At 40.2% G+C, this 23,444-nt stretch overlaps 1 protein-coding gene across 4 annotated transcripts in view; it reads left to right on the top strand.

Annotated features, from left to right (window-relative positions):
- LOC124121070 (leucine-rich repeat-containing protein 61-like) overlaps positions 1–23,444 on the top strand; it is a 158,481-nt gene that overhangs the window by 8,607 nt on the left and 126,430 nt on the right. For all 4 annotated transcript variants that reach the window (XM_046484021.2, XM_048396526.1, XM_046484022.2 and 1 more), the window contains exon 3: positions 17,575–17,721. In XM_046484021.2, coding sequence (XP_046339977.1) covers positions 17,613–17,721 — 109 coding nt within the window. In that variant the 5' untranslated portion in view covers positions 17,575–17,612. The remainder of the gene's footprint in view (positions 1–17,574; positions 17,722–23,444) is intronic.

Here is a 23,444-nt window from a genome sequence, read left to right as displayed (position 1 = left end):
CATTCTTTATTTGACTTTTTAATGCGAAAATCTGTGCTTAACTTCTGCTGTCAAAATTTCAATAAATTGTTATATTTAATGGAATACATCTATATGCCGTTAATCACCTGTTTTTGAAGAATGCACTTGTTCAACAGACAGTTTTTAATCACTTGTTATCCAATATTTGTCTTTCAATAATATAGATAACCTAGGTGTTGTTTTTAAAATATAAAAAATACAATTACTTTTGCTAGAAAATTTTTTAAATATACACTTTATACAAATACACTATACACATATTTGATCACATGTATTTCCTTGTTAAATCAATAAATACTACACTGTATAGTTATACTCATTTGTTAAAACCGCTCGTCCCACACTATTTTAGATGTAAAACCTGATGAGAAACGCTTATGGTTTTGCACTTCTGTCACACATGTAGATTGATATAATTTTATAAAATGCGAAAATAAAGACTAAAGCATTGTCACAAATGCAATCCAGAAAATAAAACATCGGAACTCTGCGCTTTAAGAAAACTGTAACATTGAGCAAGGTCTCGCCGGGCGAATACAAAGTGAAACCACTCTCAGTTAGAGTATGAACTGAGTTATCAATAAGGTCACGGTCATTACTATAGCCTGCCGACACTTTCCTTGGAAAAGGTACGTTGTTTCACCCTTCTTCAGCATGGACTCAGATAGAAATATATTGTAAGCTACTGACTCCATAGGCATGTGGATCACTGTCGCGATTAAGAACATTTCTGAAATGAAATCTTTGATGTGTGCTTCGTGTTTTTGAAGTGTCAATTTGAATCACACAGTTTAACAAAATGAAATGTTAATAATGGAACATAAAGCAGACTAATTGTTTGGCAAAATATCTATGGCAAAATATGCCACCATCTTGAATGAAGATAAAATAAACTGATGATAGCTATGTAGCTATCTTAAATTTACGATAAACTTAAGATATCTTAGGGTATGATAGTTTCGAAAATAGGCTATGATAGCCTACGATTTCCTTATGATAACTTTACGATAATTTTAGGGCTACGATTGTTTTGAAAATCTAGGCCCAGGGCTATAGGAATGGAGGTCGTCTGTCTGTCCGCCCACTTCTCAAAGGGGACAAATTTTCTCAAAAACTATTGAAGTTGGAGAAATGAAATTTTACACACTGACATACTGGTCATGATCTCAAATGAGTTTGAAAGGTACTTTCTTTAAGCAGTTTCTTACAGCCTAAGGCCCTTGCGCTGTGCTTTTCAACTTAGTGCATACTGCTTGAAATGGGGAGAAATGGGGACAAATTTTCTCCAAAACTACTGAAATTACATGGCTGAAAGTTTGCATACTTATATTAAGATATACTTGCCCTTGCTCCATGCTTTTCAACATTGTGCATAGTGTCTGCAGTGGAGACAAGTTTTCTCAGAAACTACTGATGTTATATAAACATAACTTTGGAAGCTTATCTAAGAGATTCTTGGCCAGGCTGAGTTCGGAAATTGATGCTGTAAATTATTTGTTTTCAGATTTATGGCTCTTGCTCCATGCTATTCAACTTAGAGCATAGTGTCTGCAATGGGGACAACTTTTCTCTTTTGACGTTACATTAATAAAATTTTGCATGCTTATCTATGAGAAACAAAATAACTTCCCTTGCTGTATGTTTTTAGATTTTGAGCAAACACAGTTATGGTCCTTGATCCATGTTATTTTACAAAGTGCATCGTGTCTGCCATGGGGACATGTTTTCTTGGAAACTACCGAAGTTAGCTTGTGTAAGAGATACTTATCAAGACTGAATTTGAGAAATGGGGTGCCATAAATTATTTTTTCCAGAGTGTGTATTATTTTCACGTTTAATATTTTTTTGTGATGACATAAAGCAACATATAGTGCCTATCTTTTCTTAAGGCTATATAGGACTCTTTTTCATAGTTTATATTCACTACTATATGAACAAACAAAATTCTTACACTACATTTCATAAGTAACTTCCCCTATTTTCTCGCCACTATTGCGGCACTAACGCGGAATTATCACGCCACCTTTGAGCCATTAACGCGAAACTATTGCACCACTTTCGAGACACTTTCACACCATTTTCGCGATAACATTTTACAAGATCGTGGCACTTTCGCGAAACTTTCATGGCACTATCGCGCCACTTTCAAGCCACTATGGCGACACTTTCACGCCACTTTCGCGCCGCTTTCGAGACAGAATAGTCACGCTATCTTCTGACAGTTGTGCTTAATGTACGGTACAATATATTGTATTACTTTTTTCCTTGACTGATTTTGAGTTACATTTTCCATGGCATGCTAGTCTGCATTATTTAAGATCATAGTGTAAAGCTTCTTTTCCTTTTACAAATACCGATATCTATACTTTATTTAGACTGCAAATGTAAGGTGATCTTGTGGTCAGGCCTCCAATCACAAATACTATTACACACTTTAGCTGAGGTGATTTTCACGGCACCAAATAAGTTAGAACAGAATCAAACACAATCATGTGTCGGCCAAAATGACCGTCAGGAAACCTCATAACCAACTAATGTTTTGTGCATGTCTAGTATCCCATAATGTTTCGTGATAAGTTTCATTCTGAATATAATGTGAAATAGTCTGGACAAAATCGTTAGGTTATTAAAGATTTCCTATGATAAACGAAGTCCTTCACAAATATTACGTCGTTAGGTATTTGTATTAGACAGTGACTTGTTCTTGATGTGTGGACGATTATTAACATTGTAAAAGAATACGCTTTTTATTGGAAACAAAATAAACAAAACCATTTCAATAATTTACTTCTTTCCCATTCCATTCCCACTATAACATAAGCATGTGTTAATGAATCATACTCATGAATCAGGTTAGAGCGTATCCGACACAAACACATGCAAATGCAAGTCAGGTATTTGCAAGTCAAAGACATACATGTACAGTTACCACATTGAAATAACACAACTTTATACGAAGCTTCTGAAATGAACTTAGGGAAGAGCTGGTTTCGTGTTTTAGAGGAAGACACTAGAATATACATGTAAGTATTTACATAGACTTATCAGGCTGATTATAACTAGATTTGATTGAGAAATTTTATTCAATTAGACATACTTTTCTTAGAATTGATGAGTAGATGTAAATCTTCCATGAACTGCTATTTTAGCGTCTTCAGGATTTATAACATGGTGCCCCGATTTTGATTTCAGTGGGGGGCACGGGTGGCCCAGTCGTCTTAGGCGCTGCGATTCGCTGTGCATAGTTGCGTCCCTTGGGCACGCCAGAAACCTATGATTGTGGGTTCGTAACACGGTTCGCCCCAATTAAGTTTCTAGGTTTATCAGCACCATACCCGTGCTTGTGGGGTTCGCAGAAATGGTAAACGTCTGAGACCTGCATCTCTTCGGGCTTTCCTCCCTCATTAAGCTGACGTGCTGTGATATAACTGGAATACTGTTAAATGGGCAATTACCTAAATCAATTCCCCGAGAGTTATTGCCTTTGTTATTGTTTTCCCCCGTGAGTACCCGGATGATATAGCGACGTGTGCTGCGCCATTCGTAAGCTCAGTTGTCACTTTTATTGACAGTATAAGGGCGTATGATCACATTTATCAACAAAATGAAATACAGTTTTGGAAATAATAAGGAAATGTAGGTATCTTTGTGGGTAGCATCATTAATGGTGATGGTGTTTTGATAAGTCACTTGCTAAGTAATTGTGTGATTTTCGTTTACACTGTTTTGACTTGCAACACAAAGAAAATATTTCACCTGCCCATTGCTTATTTTATGGTGTTTATATTTTTACAGTCAAAACGTGCAAAAGTTTCACTTAGGAAATTTATTAAATGCCTAAATATTCAGTTATTTCACAAATTGACTGAAAAATATGCCCATCTGTATTATTATGATGACGAATTCCAAACATTTTTATGTTTAATATCATCACCAAGTGACTGAAAATGTAAGGATATTAAAAGTACATTTCTATATTGTTTGGATTCTTATCCCAGCATAATTATGTCTCCCCCAGAATGGAGGGAGACAAATTGTTTTTGGCACGGTTCCTGTCGGCGTCGGCGTCGGCGTCGGCGTCGGCGTCGGCGTTGGCGTTGGCGTTGGCGTTCCCACCGTTTCCGGACCATAACTCAGAAACCGTTTAATATTTTTTCGCGAAACTTTGTATACACATTAACCCAGCACTGAAGTGGTGCCTTTTGCTATTTAGAGATTTTTGACATTTTTATTTTTTCTCGTTTCCATGGAGATAACTTGAACATAGACTCTGAATGGGGGTAAGCTTGGTTTCCGGACCATAACTCGGAAACCGTTTAATATTTTTTCGCGAAACTTTGTATACACATTAACCCAGCACTGAAGTGGTGCCTTTTGCTATTTAGAGATTTTTGACATTTTTATTTTTTCTCGTTTCCATGGAGATAACTTGAACATAGACTCTGAATGGGGGTAAGCTTGGTTTCCGGACCATAACTCGGAAACCGTTTAATATTTTTTCGCGAAACTTTGTATACACATTAACCCAGCACTGAAGTGGTGCCTTTTGCTATTTAGAGATTTTTGACATTTTTATTTTTTCTCGTTTCCATGGAGATAACTTGAACATAGACTCTGAATGGGGGTAAGCTTTGTTTCCTGACCATAACTCGGAAACCGTTTAATATTTTTTCGCGAAACTTTGTATACACATTAACCCAGCACTGAAGTGGTACCTTTTGTTATTTAGAGATTTTTGACATTTTTATTTTTTCTCGTTTCCATGGAGATAAGTTGAACATAGGCTCTGAATGGGAGTAAGCTTTGTTTCTGGACCATAACTCAGAAACTCAAAGCGCAACCTCTTCTGCAAGAACCCTTCACGCAGCTGATTGAAGTGTCCACTACCAGGAAAGAAACTGTTATTGACCATATTTATGTCAAGGATCTTTCACATCAGAGAGCTGGTGTGGTGCATTGCTATTACAGTTTCCATGACATCACATATGTCATTGTGTAGAGACCTGCAGAGTCAGATACACGGGCAATTACATCACAGAGACTTTCCTTTGTGCCATATAACATTGCTACATCATTTCTGATATGTTGGGGATATTAATATATTTGTGTCCAAACTCTATTAGTACTTTAAGTGGATTTTCTACAAATACTTCAGTAACAAGAAAACTGTGCTACTTAGATGACTACACTGTCAGGTGGGTAAATGATTGAGGGATTAGTGGTGTTGATTAGACGCTGAAGTGGTGCCCATTAGTTGTTTGAAATTTCTAGGAGTTCTATTTTTGTCTCTGTTATTTAGTAATGGAGGGTGGGAATGAAGAGATGGGGTTTAACGTGAAGTAAACGAATGAATGGGGGTTAGGGGATCGGGGGGAGACATATGTTTTTACGAGTAAAAACACTTTCTAGTTAATCTATTGTGATGTTTTTAAGCCCTTTTGACCGTCTTAGTCATTTTAAGTCCATCTGTTGAATAAATGAACAGATTTTTCAGTCAATCGCTGAAATATTTAGACGTTCTATAGATTGCCTGAGTGAATCATATTTTACACATTGACTGTAACATATACACGCATACAAAGGAAAAGACTTGTGAAAACAACGTCTATCGCGCATCGAAGAACTTCCCAACCAAGACGTAGAGGAACAAGAATGATTCTGTTCAATGCTACAGCAAATGAATGAAAACAAAATGCAAATATCATAATTACAACCTACCAAAGTTATATGTATATTGTCTTAGCTGCCTTGTTCGAGGAATGCAACCGTAAATAGTCACATAAAGGAACAATATTCCACACATCTGCAGCTGTACAAAGAAACTTATTGGATGTCACGTGTCTCTGTCACAATCAAATATTTCAAAATATATTTATCGTTTCGGGATATTATAACCCGTGTTTGGTTTCTCAACTGATCACGTAGTTTGTTTCAGTTGTTTCACATAGGTGTCAAGTCTCAAAGGTCAGCTGAGACAGCCCACGTGACAACTGTTTTCATAATGTCCACGATTCTTTAAAAAAATTCATTGAGTTAGATAACAATGAGCAATCAATCAACGTTATATCGGCTTTGAACAAAGTATGTTGTTTGCACATCGGCACTTCACGCCCAGATATTGGGGTATTCCGTCTGCTTTAGTAAACATACACATGTAAACGCTTACTTTTGACAAATCCACTGTGCAAAATAACAGTGGTTATTCAATCAACATAATTTCTGCTGATCCTTTGATGGCGAGGAATGATGGTGATCACTCCTCTTGCTGGGCTGAAACGTGCATATTATATAACATACATTTCACCTCACTTCAAACCGGGATTCGGTTTAAACCTTGATTTGAATTGAATAAATACCCCAGACACACGAAATGCCTAATGGGAATCTTTATCAGGTAATCTGTGTGGTGCCTCCAGTAATTATACCTTTAATAAATTAACTGAGCATCAATTGAATGACGACAAATACACAAGTGTAGGGTTATACCAGAAAACATGGATAACAACAAGGGAGTAGTTTACCCACGCAATCCGAAATCCGAAAATGCTTTCACTGCAGGGATGCTTTTCTTATTATAAACTATACCCACCAGGGGTATTTCCAAATAACGACATCCGATGAGCTTCTGTCGTTCTTTTTGTCTGTTTGTTTAGGCTGAAGAAATTTATTAACATGCACCCTTTGTCCAAATCTTCATAGATCACGGGTAACCAATCAGAGTTGAAAGAGGCGTAAAACCAATATTGCCTCCAAGATGATTTAGCTGTCCTTCAGTTGCGTTAGCGAGCAAAATCGACTCATGGCAGCTAGTGTGCCCAAGCGGCCAATGTCAGACTGCCGAGAAGAAGCTAGAGATTAGCGGCTTTAAACCCAACTCACTTACTGATTTCAGTGATTCGTTCTGATAAGTAGTGCCCCTTCTAACTAATCACTTATTATACCTGTTGTCAGTGTTAGAAACATTTCAATGTTCTAAAACAGATAATTAAATAGTTGGTTCACATACGCATCGACCCGTTGGACGCGGGCATTTCGCAATTTCATAAATCAATTTCTGAAGTGGTCTGACAGGTTCATTTTGTGACACGTGTACGTAGCAAAAGTGTCAGTTTAATGTAGGTATATAACGTACGGGCTTTGCCTCAAATGTATGCAATATTATTATTAAAGCAATACACAGATTTCTTTCTTTAGATACACATGTATGTGTTTAAAAGAACATCCTTGAAAGGGGGCCGGGGGAAATATTATCTTGGATGTTAGGTGGCAAGACGATTGTGTTGTATTATTTTCCACTTACATGGAATTAACATGTCACGAACCCCCGATACCATCACTATTTGATAGTGATTTATAAACACATGCTCACGATACGGTTGGAATGCTTTTAGCAGAGATTTTTTCTTTTGAATATGGAAGGATTGTGTCGCTTTTATTATGAAACTGTAGCATATTAAATATTTCATTAACATTGTTGGCGGGTGTTAGTGCAGTCAGTATAGACGCTTGAATTTCGAAATATACCATTTGAAGTTTGAATCCATCTCTTGGCGAAACATTTATAGCTTATAGCGTATAACAAGCCAACTGGAGATATCCGATAACACACTCGCGAGAAATCAGAACCTCTCTTACTTTCTTAAACATATGTTCGAGCTCAAATTAATTAATTGAATTGTTTACAAATATCAAACGATGCATGGAACCCATGTCGCCAATATCTTCTCTATCCAGGGAATATATATCAGAAACTGTCAAAAGAAAATCAAATCACTCTATTGCGAAAAGCGTTTTTGTAAAACGATAGCCAATGAAGCGTGTTGATTGGTAAAACAATAGAGGATTATAGGGGCCGTCTCACAGGCAAGTGAGCGAAGCTCAAGATGGTGGGCAGAGGTTTCAGCTCCACAGGATCCCAAACAACCAACCAGGTCGAAGGCTGGCATTCTAATAAAAGTAAGCGGGGTCCGACCAGACACGCATTTATAGACGGAACAAAAAGCTACAGAAACCCTGGTCATGCAGCTGAATGCCGGGGGTCGCCCGACACCTAAGAAGAAAAAAATAGGGCGCCTGATAACGCCCTGCAGACCACTCAACACCTGCTATGGGTGGCCAAGCAACCATTCAGCAATATCATGACACTGTGTCAAATAATGTTTGCTTGTAAATGTAAATGTGCTTATTTAGAAAGAGCAACATATGTACATTTGTATTTGATTTATTGCTTATGTATCCTTGACATGATCATCATGCTTGTGACAACCGTTACGTTCGGGCGTAGCGGTAGTAAACCCTCCATTATATCTAAAATGTTAACTGTTCTTTAAACACGACCAGGTGCTATAAGCGTACGCATAGACAACAAAGGCACACATTTGAACCGACTGTCGCCGCTCATTCATCGTCATGTAAATCATGAAGTAATTAGGGTATTGTCACTAAAGCTTCGCGCCCGTCTATTAGTTCTGTTAGTGAGACTACATCGTTAGCGATTACATAAGCTTTGTATTGACGTGTTTATCGAGACGAATCAAAGTACGTGAGGGGTGTAAGAATGTTTTAATGCCTCACGGTCACACGAAATGAAAACCGGAGTCACTCGAATGGTTTAAGTAAGACAGTGACAATAAATAAGGGCGTCATGAGGGTCACACTTTACAGACAGGCGATAGTCAATTTACTAGAGCAAGATATTAAGACAGGACAACTAAATAAACAATATACCACAGGCATCTTCTTAGACTTCTCTAAAGCTTTCGACATGGTATGGCACGACGGGCTAATACAAAAACTTAAAAAAATAGGACTCAAAGGTCAGATAATAAACTACATCCAGGACTTCCTAAACAATCGTAAAATAACCGTGGGTATAGACCAAACACTATCGGACCAATGTCCCCTAGAAAATGGCACTCCCCAGGGCAGTATCCTCAGCCCCACCCTCTTCAATATAGTGATAAACGATCTATTCGAGGGCCTATCCCCTAAAGTAAACACATCAAAATTCTGGATCCGCACTAAAAGCATGAAAATGGCCCAAAATTTACTCCAAAAAATCTCTTAATAAAATACAACAATGGGCTGACAAATGGGGCTTCTCCCTTAACTCAGAAAAAACAACAGGAATAGTATTCAAACATAAAAACATGAAACCCGCCTCCCTAATCCTCCAGCTAAACAACCAAACAATCAAATTTCAAAAGCAAACAAAATTCTTAGGACTTATTTTCGATGAACATCTCACCTGGGATAAATGCAGTAAAGACCTAAACACCCTAAGATGCCTAACTGGCTCTAACTGGGTAGCCTCCAAAGATACCCTCCTCTCTCTCTACATATCACTAATTAGATCAAAACTCAAAACACCCTAAACAACCCTCTATCTAAAAAACTTGACTCAATACAATATCAGGCTCTCAAACTAATTACACGCACCCAACATGGCACCTCCTACACTTCACTTCAGGCCTTAACAGGAGAAATGCCAATAAGTCTACCCAGGGAACAGCTAAGCTTAAATTTCTGGGCCGCGTCCCAATCAAACCCTCTCATCCAAAACTTATTAAACCAAAACATCAACCCCAAAAACAAAGCTCTAGCTCGTAAACACCCCTTACTTACCCCAATATCCCAAAGAATAACAAACTACCTAAATGAACACCAAATTAAAAATCTTAAACAAAACTGCAAACAATCAAATATCTTCACCCCTAAACTTAAAATACACAAAATAGACACAACACTAGCTTGCCAAATAAATAAACAAACCAACCCAAACATAGCTAAAACCACCAAACTAGCATACATACACGAAAATTGGCCAAATTGGTGTCACATTTACACGGACGGATCTTCAGATCCGACCTCCAAACACAGGTTTCGGAGTCCTTACGACACAACCAACTAAAACCACACAATCCTTCCGACTCCCAAACAACAAATCAATAATCACGGCAGAACTAATGAGCATGGCCTCAGCCCTCCATAATCAAGAATCCAAAAACCACAAAAAAAATCCTAATACTTACCGACTCCCTAAGTGGACTGCAAGCCCTCCAAAACAAAAATACCAAAAACCGACCTAAATTAATAAATCAGATACTTAAAAGCTCCAACGACCTAGCTAAGGCAGGCAAACAAATAACCTTCTTGTGGATACCCGCCCACGTAGGAATATACGGTAATGAAAATGCCGATAAAGCAGCTAAACTATCCCTCAAAATCCCAGAAATAAGCTTAAACTTACCCATCTCAATATCAGAAATTAAAAGTGTAAACAAGCAAAAAAATCACCAAAAAATGGCATAACCTATATCTTAACTCAAATAGCCAAATCAAAAAAAGTACTCAGCAAACCACTAACCAAACCAAAAATTCTCCATCCATAAAAAAAATCGACAGAGTAATCACTAAACTCCAAACAGGACACACCAACCTAAATAACCACCTAAAAAAATAAAAAAACACACTACAGATAACTGCCCACACTGCAAACAACTAGAAACCCCAGAACACGCACTCATCCACTGCACACACTACCTAACACATCGAACCACATTACAAACCACCCTCAATCTAAACAAGGCTCTCACTCTAGAAGCAATACTAAACCCCCAAAATAAACTAGAAAACTTCAAGGCCTTAGGCGTATTCTTGATCAAAACGGAACTAATAAAACGCATCTAAAAACACAATAATCTACCAAATCAAAATCACATAAACAAACAAACATCCACCATTCCAAGCCCCCTTAGTTCTCCTCCCCAACCCCGTCGGCATCTATTCCAAATCTCAAAATTCCCAAATTCTATATAAGCAACCCCTAAAGCCCCCTCTTGGGTTGCACACATCACTTTCGCCCCTTTCGGAAACACATTAAATGGCCTGGCCGGGCCCGTGTGCGAAATACGCATCAGTCGGAAAGCGCACGTTAAATCTCCAAAGTAAGTAAGTAAGTAAGTCAATTTACGTCAGACCTCTATACAACGTTAACGTATGCTCCGATTAAATCCGGGGCGCATTCAAATATTATTGTCTTATCAGCATCATATTGGGTGAATTATAACTATAACTGTCGGATGCTAAACGTAAGTTAGGGACATAATCTAGAATTTTTAAGACTTTAAAATGATAATTTAGTTGATTTTATTTCGATAATATTTTTTATTATTATGAATATCTCCTTAACCAATATCTAATATCCGAAAGAAGATTGCAGCTCGCTTTAAAGTGCATTTTACTCTACGGCAGTTTGATTTTTGCAATTTTGCATAAACGAATGCTGGTCACCACTCCGTAACAATTGATGCGATGGTATTTGTGGATTAGCCTTCAAATGTTATTACTGTAGAATATCACTTTTTGTAAGAATTATGAAGTGGATATTTGGAGGCGTCTCAGCACATCTTTCATGATGTGTTTTCTAGCATTCACCACTAATTATAACAGGATATTGGAAACATGTATAGACTGCCTGGCTGTAGATAGGATTTGTGATCTTAACAATTACTGGGTGTGACAAAGTATACATGATCTCATTTGGGGATACCAAGGGTATCAGTTTAATATTAGAGGACGTTGGTAGTGAATACGTAATAGCATGTCGATTTCAAATCCTTTCTTTCTCTGTGGGTAATCCTTTCAACCTGATGAAAGGAGGTCACTCAACCAGTTCGTGCATTTTTTTGTCAAATGTGTCTGTAAATGAAGGACAGCTGAACAAAGAGTAAAATCTATTTCCCCATGTCACTTCCAGCTGGTGACATGTAGTGCACTTGACATGTGATGATGACTTTTCATGTTTATATTATAATAGTTTGTCAAACTGTAAATGAAACTGTAATATAAATTATTAATATATTCAATGTGAGGAAATGTCAGTACGGGATATTGTCCGAGATGGGGACTGTCAGTGTGGGGGAAATGTCCTACACTCCTTAAATATATGGTGTGGTACATAAAAAATGAGCCAACAATCCCGCGTTGTAAATGTTCCTATTTTAGAACGTAATATGTGGCAATGAGTATGATAACCTTTTTATTCAGATCTTCGGAGGGGCAGCAACAGAAGCCAGCACTGGCTTGTTTTGTCCTATCCGTTTTACAAAACGTTCTAAAACAGTGTCAAACCATACCTACATTGTTTTGTGTGATGGCTGATACAGGTACATGTTATCTTGTCTTCTTAACATTCACTTACTTCATTAGTGCAGGCACACACGTATAACTAAACACAACGACATGAGAAACCTATTTTCATGACCTGTAGCCAAGAGGTCCTTGTCAATTGTAGCCCTCCCTCCTTTAGTGAACATTAATAAACAACCGGTATCGATACATAACATGTTCTCTGGTCTCGAATCCAACGTAACAAGTTAATTAAATACTGCGTAGCAATCCTATTTCAGTGAAGGAATGTTAAGAACAAGACGACAAAATGACTGCATAGTGTAATGTGTTTGAAGTCATTGTTCTATATTCTAAGCAAACACGATACCACAGGATATGTGAGATGTTGCTGACGAAGAAATATGATCTTGTGTCAATTCAATTCAATTCTTTATTTTTCAGTATAAAGGCCATAGGCCCACGTACAAATACTCACTGAAAAATACAGTATAGATCTTGTGTCGCAAATAGATGGTAATCCTTGATCCTCGCACAAACCTATCGATATCGTTCATATCTGTTGCGCTTCCGTCCTAATGACCATGAGTATTACATATGTTATTAAATGTAAAAAAGTCTTAAATGCCACTGGTTAACGCTACTATTCAATTGTCTGCACAGCTGAATCTACCCTACTCCTAATGAATACAATTTGCTGGAAGGTGGATTTCATCCTCCACGTTTATGATGTAACTTATATAACGCATGACTCTTCCTGTTATTTCGTGCACCTGCTTAGCATTGTGAGAAGACAATGTAATTAACTATCCGAGTTGTCTTGCTATAAGTTACATAATAAACTTTTTTTATTGGAGTAGATATTCTGAGTATATTCATTGTGAATAATGCTGCAGTCTGGTTCGCCCTTGAATGTCTAGAGAATAAAGAATTCATCAAATCACAACTATATCTGCAGACCCCCGCCACCAAAAACCCTAATCCTTTCAGATTCATTAAGTGGGCTCCAGGCTATAAAAAAAATAAAACACAAAAAAGCGCCCAAAACTAATACAACAGATAATTAAAAGCGCCAACAATCTACGTAAACTAGGAAAAGACATAGAAATAGTATGGATCCCTGCCCACGTTGGAGTGTTTGGCAACGAACACACAGACAAAGCAGCCAAATCAGCAGTAAAATTAGAAGAAGTAAGCATCAACCTACCAATGTAAAAAAAATAAATTAAAAGTAATACAAAAGTGGCAAAATAACTATCAGAAATAACTAAACTACAAACAGGCGACACTAAGTTAAACTCCCACCTACACCAAATTAAAAAAACCACCAATCCAGGAAATGCCCCCACTGCAACTTAAAAGAAACTCCTGAACACGTAATACTATATTGCACACAGTACCAGCAACACAGAACAACACTCCAATCCACACTAAACTGCAACAATCAAATGACACTAGCAACGGTACTAAACTCCCTAAATGACTTACATACCTTTAAAGCACTAGGCATATATCTAATCAAAACAGGCCTACTCGGCCGCATCTAACAAAGTACAACAAACAAGCTGCCAATAAACCTTAAAATTCTAAACCTACAAAAACACACTTAGAACTACAACTACTAAAACTACTAAAACTACATTTAGTCCCCCATCCACTTTTTGAATGGCATATTTCAAAATTCCAAATTTGTTATCCAAATTAAGTAAACAACCCTAAAAGCTCCTCCAGGTTGCCCCACCTTCTCGGACATATCCTTTTCGACCAAACACTAAATGGCCTGGCGGGCCCATGCGCGAAATACGCATGTGTTGGAAAGCGCACGTTTAAGTCCCAATTTAAGTAAGTAAGTAAGCAGACCCCGCGTATCTGAGACACTCGACATGTGTATACGTGCATCAACTTTTGCACAAACCAAGTGTAGCAGTAGTTTGTCTGATTAACGAGCAGATAACAGATAACAGATAAACAACACAGTATTTGACCTATCATTTTAAAACCGTCTATGTATCATGTCTTTGAAAATCATTTACAAAGTTCAACACATAAGGTAGACATCTTTAATTTGGGGAACACAATGTTTCGGAGAGTATACTTACTCCTTCACCTGATGAAGGAGTAAATATTACTTTGAAACATTGTGTTCCATCCATAAATTCTCTTCCTTACATGTATGTATCATCCGTGTATCACCAGGTTTCTACTTCGTTTTGAGGAAAGTTATTCCGTTTTCATAAGCACATCAAACCGAAATGTATTTTCCTTAATTTAATCCTGAATGCTAAATGCTAAACAGAGACTGTGATAGCCGCTGTTAACACTCAGCATTTCAGGCATTTACGGACGAACGCAAGTCCTTATTGTGTATGAATCAGATGAACTGAGGACCAAAATCGGGGTGAATCTAGAAAATAAGTGTATTCAGGCACCACTGGGAATTGCGTTCTCATACACTACTCCCAATTCCAAAGACTATTGATAACTTATACAAATGAGTTACACACATCAGGGAATATAAACATTTGTCAATGAATTTCTTATTGATTAATATAGAATAGGTCATGCATCCTTGCGGAAAAAATACAGTTTTAAGAACATATCCATGCAAAGCTTTATACTGTTAATGGACTTACCACCTACACCTCTTTAAATATAACACGAGCAACAGGCTTGTATAGCTTCAGGTTAGATTGAACATACATCCGACATACATGGGGAAGTAACGCACAACAGCATTTCTGAAGTGTACATGCAGTGTACCAATATGGCGCCACTTTCTCAGCACTATTACCGACTTTTGCGGCACTTTCGCGGCACTATCGCGCCACTTTCACGGTACCATCGCGGCACTTTTGTGCCACTTTCGCGAAACTTCGCGGCATTTTCTAGCCACTTTCGCGGTATTATCGCACCACTTTCGAGTCACTTTCGCGATACTTTCACGCCACTATCGCGAACGTATAGCGAAATAGTTTCGCGATACAGGGGAAGTGACTTTTGAAATGTAGTGTATGTTCCCCATGGCAGGGGATAGTGATAACACTAACTTTTTACTTATCTTGCATTACTTCTTAATGAATTCACTGCTTATCTTGCGACAGAAAACGGGACAGTGTGCCGGCGATGGTCCTGGGTGAAGAAATTTATAAACTGTTCGTAGTCCCACTTTTCAAGACCACCCCCGCTGTCCTTTGACCTCTATGACCTTAGGTCACCTCTCCACATCACTGCCTGTTGCGCTACAGCAAGAACGTGTACCAGTGGAGCTCTCGTTTATTTAGACCTTCACAGTGTTAGAAATTGGCACTAGTCCTATAGTCCTTGCCAAACTGCCCAATAGTTAAGATGTCATAAGGACTAGTATAAATTGGCCCTTTTTAAGGGTTTTGCTATATGTTATCATTATAAGGACAAGTGGACTAAAACAATTAGTTTCTACCGCTGCCTTCAGTTTTCGTCTACAATTTTAAAATTCATCTGCGATGGGTGATGTATTCTCTTCATATTACTCTCAACATGTTGCGCAGTTTTATATGATTTATTTAGGCCAGGCTCAGGATTCCTTTCATGGGAAAGGGCTTGGCAGAGGGAAACCTCAAGGTTCTTATCAGTCCCAGCATGGTATATATATATATATAGGGGAGGTGATAAGAGGGGTAAACACAGAGATGTTGGACAGTCACAACTGGGATCTTCCGCCTCAGTCATCCCAACTGTCGATTCCCCGGTAGGAGAGAAACTGGATCGATTTTGGAAGAACTGGAGCATCCTCAAGGAGGATTACGTTCTCTACGTACTACGTCACGGTAACCAACATTAGCCACAGCGGCACTACATGAGAACAACATCACCCGGGTTCATTTTGAGCATGGGACACATGGAGTGGTGCATCTCGGGTTGTGCTGGGATTTTACTGCAAAAAATCAATTACCAGGCCACCTCAATTGTTCCTTACCATCCCACCAATATCGACTATTGTGGGAAAAGAAGTTGAGGGTGAACTTCTGTTATGTCCGGTAAGGGCACGGCGAGTTTTCATTCGCCGTTCCAAGTCTAGGCATGGTTCGAGGAAGCGGTTATTTATACCCGTGTCTACTACATCCACGACCGAAGTTAGTCGCAACACCATATCTCTATGATTACGTGCAATCATCCTTCAGGCGTATTCCACCCCCAATCTGGATCGGCCAAGAGCGAATAATCCTCATGAGATCAGGGCGTTAGCCTCTACCATGGCTTTTACACAGCAATTGTTTTATTAAAACAATCATGGAACGATGTTTTTGGAGGTCCGACACAGTTTTTCGCCTGTCATTATCGGCGCGATGTGACTCTCGAGGACGTCAAGGGTGTACAAAGTTTTGGGCAGTTGGTTATAGCCCAGCAGTTTACCAACCCCCGACGCAAATAATGAACTCACCCTATGCAGAGCCATTCCAATTTCTGGTGCAGTCACTCAGATTTCGCCAGTGGAAGAATATTAGACAATTGATTGTCTACAAGGCTCTATGATGTAGTAAGTAAAGATTTAGCTGGTGAGCTAGTGGTCGTTATTACTAAGATAGGGAGTTACTCTTTAATTCCTATGTTCACATTGAAATAACCCGACCGTAATGGCGTTTTTCTGAACGTTTCCGCTTCACGGTTTATCGACCAACTGGTGTCGTATAATCCAGGTGTGAATTATTGAGGTTTCTGAATTTTGAAGGTTTCCCTCTTCCAAACAGTCCAATACAGATGCATTAAGGAGTAATGCAGGATAAGTAAGGATGAGAGGTTTCGAAACATGAAAATTAGTAAAAATCTAAATATTTTTTACATTTATATACTTATCCTGCATTACTACGTTTAAGGCCCACCCGTTGCTGACTTGCCTCCCCACTTTGGCTTCAGAAACCTCAAAAGTATGTCTTTTTTAAGCTCGGGTGACAGGCAGACCTATATATATATATATATATATATATATATATATATATATATATATATATATATATAGGTGACCTAAGGCCACAGAGGTCACATGACAGCAGTGGTGGTCAAGAAAAGTAGGAAGATGAACAGTTTATTAATTTATCACCCAGGACCATCACCAGTACACTGTCCTGCTTTTTGTCTCAATGTAAGCAGTGAATGCATTAAGGAGTATTGCAGGATAAGTATACAAATGTAAAATATATTTAGATTTTACTAATTTTCTTGTTTTGATTTGAAACCACTCATTGATTATTCAGAATCAATTGTTTTTCAGATATATGGTAGAATTAGTGATTTATCACTTTCATTTAGTTGCTATAATTATTTGTGAGTAAATCTCAATGTCATAATACATAACTGTCATCTAGGAAAATTCTAGAAAATACAATGTTGTATTGAGGACATGTACTTTGTTCTATTTGAAATTATTATGTATTATGTATTATATAGGTGTGTGTGACCTTGGCTGCCTGGGTGAGTGTGTTAGTATGGAGAGACTGGACCTCTCCCACAATCATCTGACAGTACTCCACAAGCTAGCTGGCCTCACCACACTCCACACCCTCAACCTGGCCGCCAACACAATCACTAACTTAGGTAAGTAATGCAACAGTCACACTCACTTGGTCATGTAGCATGTACAGCTAAATTGAGCCACACATATGGCACATGTAGAACAATTTAACATGTAATTGAAGGTCAAAGGCACAACATAATAGTGAAGAAAATAACACTCAATGCAGCAGTGGGTCAGTTTCTTTTGCATACACCTGGTGGCTCAAGAGTTTTTTATTATCCCCCGCCACGAAGTGGAAGGGGGATATAGGAATGGGTGCCATCCGTCTGCCTTTCCGTCCGTCCTTCCGTACCTCCGTCCATCCGTCCATCCGTCACATTTCATTTCTGGAGCAGAACACAAAAACCATGAGAGATATCTTAACCAAACTTGGCACAGAGATAGGTCTAGTGGTGAACTGGTTCCTTTTGATAGTTTGGTATTTAAAAAAAATTATATTTCGTGTTTCCATGGCAACGACTTTGACTTAGACTGAAAATGGCGTTAGTCCTCATTTCCGGAGCAGATCTTTAAAACCGTACCATATTTCTTCACCAAACTTGGCACATAATGTCATCCCGCAGTATTGAATACATTTCCTTTCTTGTTGGCAAGTTCTGCTTTGCTTGTGTGTATGTTCCTCCAAAAGTGTCATGGACAAGGTTGTCGCATTCACTGACTAACTTCATGCTGAAACTTCAGGATCTCTCCAAGCAGCATGAATGTGAACATGTCCTAGTTGCTGGGGATTTGAACTGTGATCTGAGTGAAAAACTGAAACCTGAAGATTACTTTAATTTGCGAAAAATGACTCAACTCATTCACTCTCCAACTCACTGTCTTGGAGGTACACTGGACTTTACTGATCATGCCAGTGCTGTAGCATTCCAGACTCCAGTCTACTACTCAGATCATCAAATGATTGGTGCTGTACTTCTCAGTACACCTCATGGTGACCCCTGCTCTCATTGATTTCTAAGTAAAGTAAGAACTCCCTTACTTCTCTGATTATTGTTTAAGTAATAACACAACTCATTACAAATACAACAGTGTAACTGATCTTAAACTTACTCAACTGTATAAACACTGCCTCCTATCCTGTATATATTCTTGTCAACCATACTCTGTACTTCACTTCCTTGATCACGGTGTTAGAATCTACACCGAAACGTCGCTCCTAATTGTAATAAGGAAGTTGTTCGTCCATATGTCTCATCTTTACTCATTACAAATACAGTTACCGTACGTATTCTATCATAAACTGCAGATGGCAAAACAACACCAGTAAAAAATTTTGTATAGTGCTGCAATTGGGCCATTTACAAAAAAGGTCCAGTGAACATAGTTCACAGGAGCTAATGCATTGCACACAACCGAACATGTCATATTGGTCGGGGATATGAGTATTTCATGCTTGTTTTTGTGTGTGTTTTTTTAGGGTTTTAAATTGGTGATAGCATGATTTTGTAGCTTATTAGATGCGGCCTAGTAGGCCTGTTATAATTAGGAATATGCCTAATGCTTTGTTTAGTGGTTTTAGAATGAGTGAGTGAGTGAGTGAGTTGGGTTTAACGCCGCTTTTAACAGTATTACAGTTATATCGTGGTGTGTCAGCTTAATGCGGGAGGAAAGCCCGAAGTGATGCAGGTCTCAGACGTTTACCACTTCGGTGAAACCCACGAGCACGAGTATGGTGCTGATAAACCTAGAAACATAATTGGGCCGAACCGGGATTCGAACCCACAATCATAGGTTTCTGGCGTGCCCAAGGGACGCAACTCTGCACAGCGAATCGCAGTGCCTTAGACGACTGGGCCACCTGTGCCCCCCTAGTGGTTTTAGAAGTGTTGCCAGAGACATTTAGTTGTTGCAGTTTATTGTGGATTTGAGGGTTGTTCTGTGTTGTTGGTGGTGTGTGCAGTGTAATAGTGCGTGTTCAGGTGTTTCTTTTTTGGCTACAGTGAGGGCATTTACCTGTTTGACGTTTTCCGATTCCATGTAGGTGAGAGTTTGGTTTAGTGTTCCCTGCCTGTAATTTGATTATTACCTTGTCAATTTTTTTGGATATATGAAGAACTTTTGGTTTTTTGAGTGGCTTTTGGAGCACCTGTTTCAGTTTGATTTCTGATATTGGTTTTGCCACTTTTGGAGGATTTTACTCTTAGTGATACTTTTAATCTCGTTTTGAGAGATTGGTGGTTGATGCCTAATTTTTAAACTTATCCTATCTCGCACTTAGCATTTCTCCCTTCTTCTTCGATCCTATGTGGGAACGTGCTTGAATCCTGTTTCCAGCTTCTGAAAATATAAATAGCCATCCAAGCCCCCCCCCCCCCCCCCCCCCCGCATCAACATGTTACGTCCAAAAGCTAGGTCAATTACGTGCCTCTCGTGCATGCAGTGTCTGCTTGAACTGACCATGTGTGCGCCTCTACCAATTCATTCTCTTTCTCATTGCCACTGTGTTTGAAACATCACAGAAATGTTGTCCTTCATCAAGTTGTTCGAGTATCCTAAGTAATATGGGAAAGAAGGACAATCATCGTCCTGCTTGTAAAGAATGCAGACGTACCTATTCCATGTCGGATCCCCACTCATTATGTTGCGACTGTCGGGGACAGTGCACCCTGGGTTCCCAATGTGCGGAATGTCATTCCCAAACTAACTTGGCTTTTAAAGTTTACCTTGGCTTCTAAAGTTTACCTTGGCTTTTAAAGTTTCACCGTTCCAAAGCAGGGGATTCCAAAGCTAGTACCAGCTCATCACACCTAAAAGACAATCCTGTCAAACCTGTAATTTCTGTCACAGACAACACCCTCTCAGACAGCTTCCTTACAGACCACCACTCCACAGATACGCAGGTCGATGTGCGCTCGGTCTATCTGACCAACACGGGTCCCGCTCTTGTTATACCAGCGACCGATTGCTCCAGTCCATTCAAAATCCTGCTCTTGGATACGGCTCGCTCTGCCCTCGCGGGGGCTAGAGAAACGGCCATCGATATGACTTCATCTCGGGTCGTTTTAGATCATCATACTTCAGTAAGACGTTCACCCTCCAAGACGACAGATCGGCACTCCCGCCTCACGATCAGCGCTCTCGTTCCAAGGATCAGCGCTCCCGCTCCAAGGATCGGCGTTCCAGCTCACAGGATTGGAGAACTCACTCCCTGGATCGGCATTCACGATCGAGTTACCATGAGCGTTATCATTCCCGCTCCCGATCGTCTTCAATTAACCACCCGTCAGACAGTTCTCTCTACGGCAGAGACTGGTCATCCATCGTTGACTACCACCATAGTGGCTATCCTCACGGAACCTTGTCAGCGGTTGATACCTATGCGGCCTGTCACGGAGAATGGGATGCCTACCCGATCTAAAATTACTCTTATTACCAGCGTCTCGGATACCCTTACTCATGGTTTCCTGACTACATCTCTTCTGCCGGCTACGCCTATCCGTCTCACAGTTCACAGGATCGGTGTTTGTCATCGTATAAAGAACGTGATCGTCGAAGTCATTCTCAGAGCCATTCTCGTTCGGCGCACAGATCACCCGATCGTAATCCTTCTAGGTTGGCTCCTCCCGACCCTTGTCCACCTATCCTACCCACAAGTTGGGATCACAGGGATCAACAACAGACTTCGGAACCATCGTTTGACTCTCTTGTGAAAGCAATATCCACTGACCTCCTTCACTGTTCGGATCCTTCATTGACTCCTCAACCTACTGATCCTGTTCTGTTTTCGGTTGCCTCCCGCTCAACCCCTCCCGGATCGGGTGGTTCAGCCTCTACTTCGGGAGATCCCGGTATCCAGGCTAAACCAACTGACAGTTCACATCCGTCAGGCGTTCTTGACGATCCCTCGTCAACGCCTTCCTCGGTTGGGAGTTTTGAAAACCAGCGGACCCAGAATCGGTCATGCATTTGATAGCTGATAAATTGCAGTTAAAGCAGATGACTTCGGCTGCGGATAGATTCTCCGGATTCACAGTTCCATCGGCTAGTTCATCCAAGTTCACGCTCCCTCCCAGATCGGTCTTACTGGACATTAACTCTAACCTACATACAGCCTTCGCATCCTTTTGTCGATTACCGGATCGTCTTCATATCCCCCTGCTTTATCCTTGAAGACACAGGCACTCATGGCATGTCTACTACGGTCACCTCTCCCGATACTGACAGTGGCGTTTCTACTCAGAAGTGCTCAACCTAGTCTTACGTGGTTGAAGATTGGGACCTAACGCACTTGGATACCACAGTATCCTCCCATTCTTGTCTACTATTTTGTCATGGACACACTCTCCGTCTCTCCTTCTACTCATTCCCAAGAAGAGGCCTTTACTCGGGGATTAATCAACCTTAAACAAGACAAGCTTATGCAACACAGATTTTGAACCTCCTCACTGACCATGCCGGCTCCATGACGGCTCTTCATCGCCTTGATGTGCTGCAACATTCTTCCTGGGATGACCAATTTAAGGCCAAACTGTATCAGCAACCCTGGTCTTCCCGCTCCTTATTTGCTGGCGAGATACAACAGGTCGCACAGGACGTGCAGAGAGATTCTAGCCTTCAGGTCAAGGTGGACCTTCTACGTCTCCAGAAAAGAAAAGACAATTGGAGGATCAACAGAAAAAGGATCGCCAATATCCCCAATTTGTTCCTGCCCAGCGCGATTTACGTGAGCTTATTTCTTCCCGGGCCTAATCCCTTTCGAGGGCGCGTCAGAGGTCGAAGAGGTCAACGGGGCTTGAAGCCCTCCTCGGGTTGATCGGTCTCCTCTACTGGACCCAAAGGGGAGGTTCGGCAGGAACTTGACTCCTTTTCAAATCGGTATGACTGGGAACTTCCGCCCTCAGCAGTTCCCGTTACAGCCACACCCGTAGACGGAAGACTCAAGATCTTTGCAAGCAATTGGACCATGCTCGCAGACCCCTTCGTGATGTAGCTGCTTCAACAAGAGTATCGATTACCGATGATCGCACCGCCAGCTACGATGTTCCATCCCCATCAGAGAACATATCCGGCCAGGAAGCTACCAACATTGATCGACACTGTAGGAACATTACTTGCAAAAAACGTTATCGAATGTCTCGGCGCACTTCACGCGACCCTGGGTTTTATTCCCCCTTTGTTCTTGTCCCCAAAAAGTGCAGTTTAAAACTACGGCTCATTTTCAACATGAAGACTTTCAACGCTACGTACCTCGAAACCCCACCACATTTTCGCATGACGTCGATCACGCTCCTTTGTGTGCTCAATCATCCCAGCGATTATATGGTCAGTCTCGATCTCCAAGACGTTACCATCCATCCTGAGCACCGTCATTTCCTCCAGTTCATTTTTCAAGACCACCATTACCAATTACCAGTGTCTTTTTACCCGCCTGACCCGACCCATCTCGATGTTGCTACATTTTCGCGGGATTGTGTTTGATTCTTATCTAGACGACTGCTTTCAAGTTCATGCCGATTTCCTCCTTCTACAACTCGCCTTCCCCATGCGTCTTCTCAGACAACTCGTCTGGCTAATCAATGAACAAAAGTCTCATTCCCACCTAACGTCTCCAATTCATAGGAGCCCTTTCGACACTCAGCAAGGTCTGATGTTTGTTTCCCACGACCGGTGGGTGAAGATTCAATGTCTCGTACCGTTAGCACTCAAACAGCCGCTTCAACTGCGCCAATTTCAACAACTCCTGGGCCTCCTAACATCGGCGCAGGCGCTCACTGTACGGGATTGACTTCATTTGCGACCTCTT

Source organism: Haliotis rufescens, unplaced genomic scaffold, assembly GCF_023055435.1.
Source record: "Haliotis rufescens isolate VD_foot unplaced genomic scaffold, xgHalRufe1.0.p SCAF_1, whole genome shotgun sequence".
Classification (NCBI taxonomy): Eukaryota; Metazoa; Mollusca; class Gastropoda; order Lepetellida; family Haliotidae; genus Haliotis; species Haliotis rufescens.
Note: the sequence above shows the minus strand (reverse complement) of the source record. Positions and strands in the feature narration are given on the sequence as shown.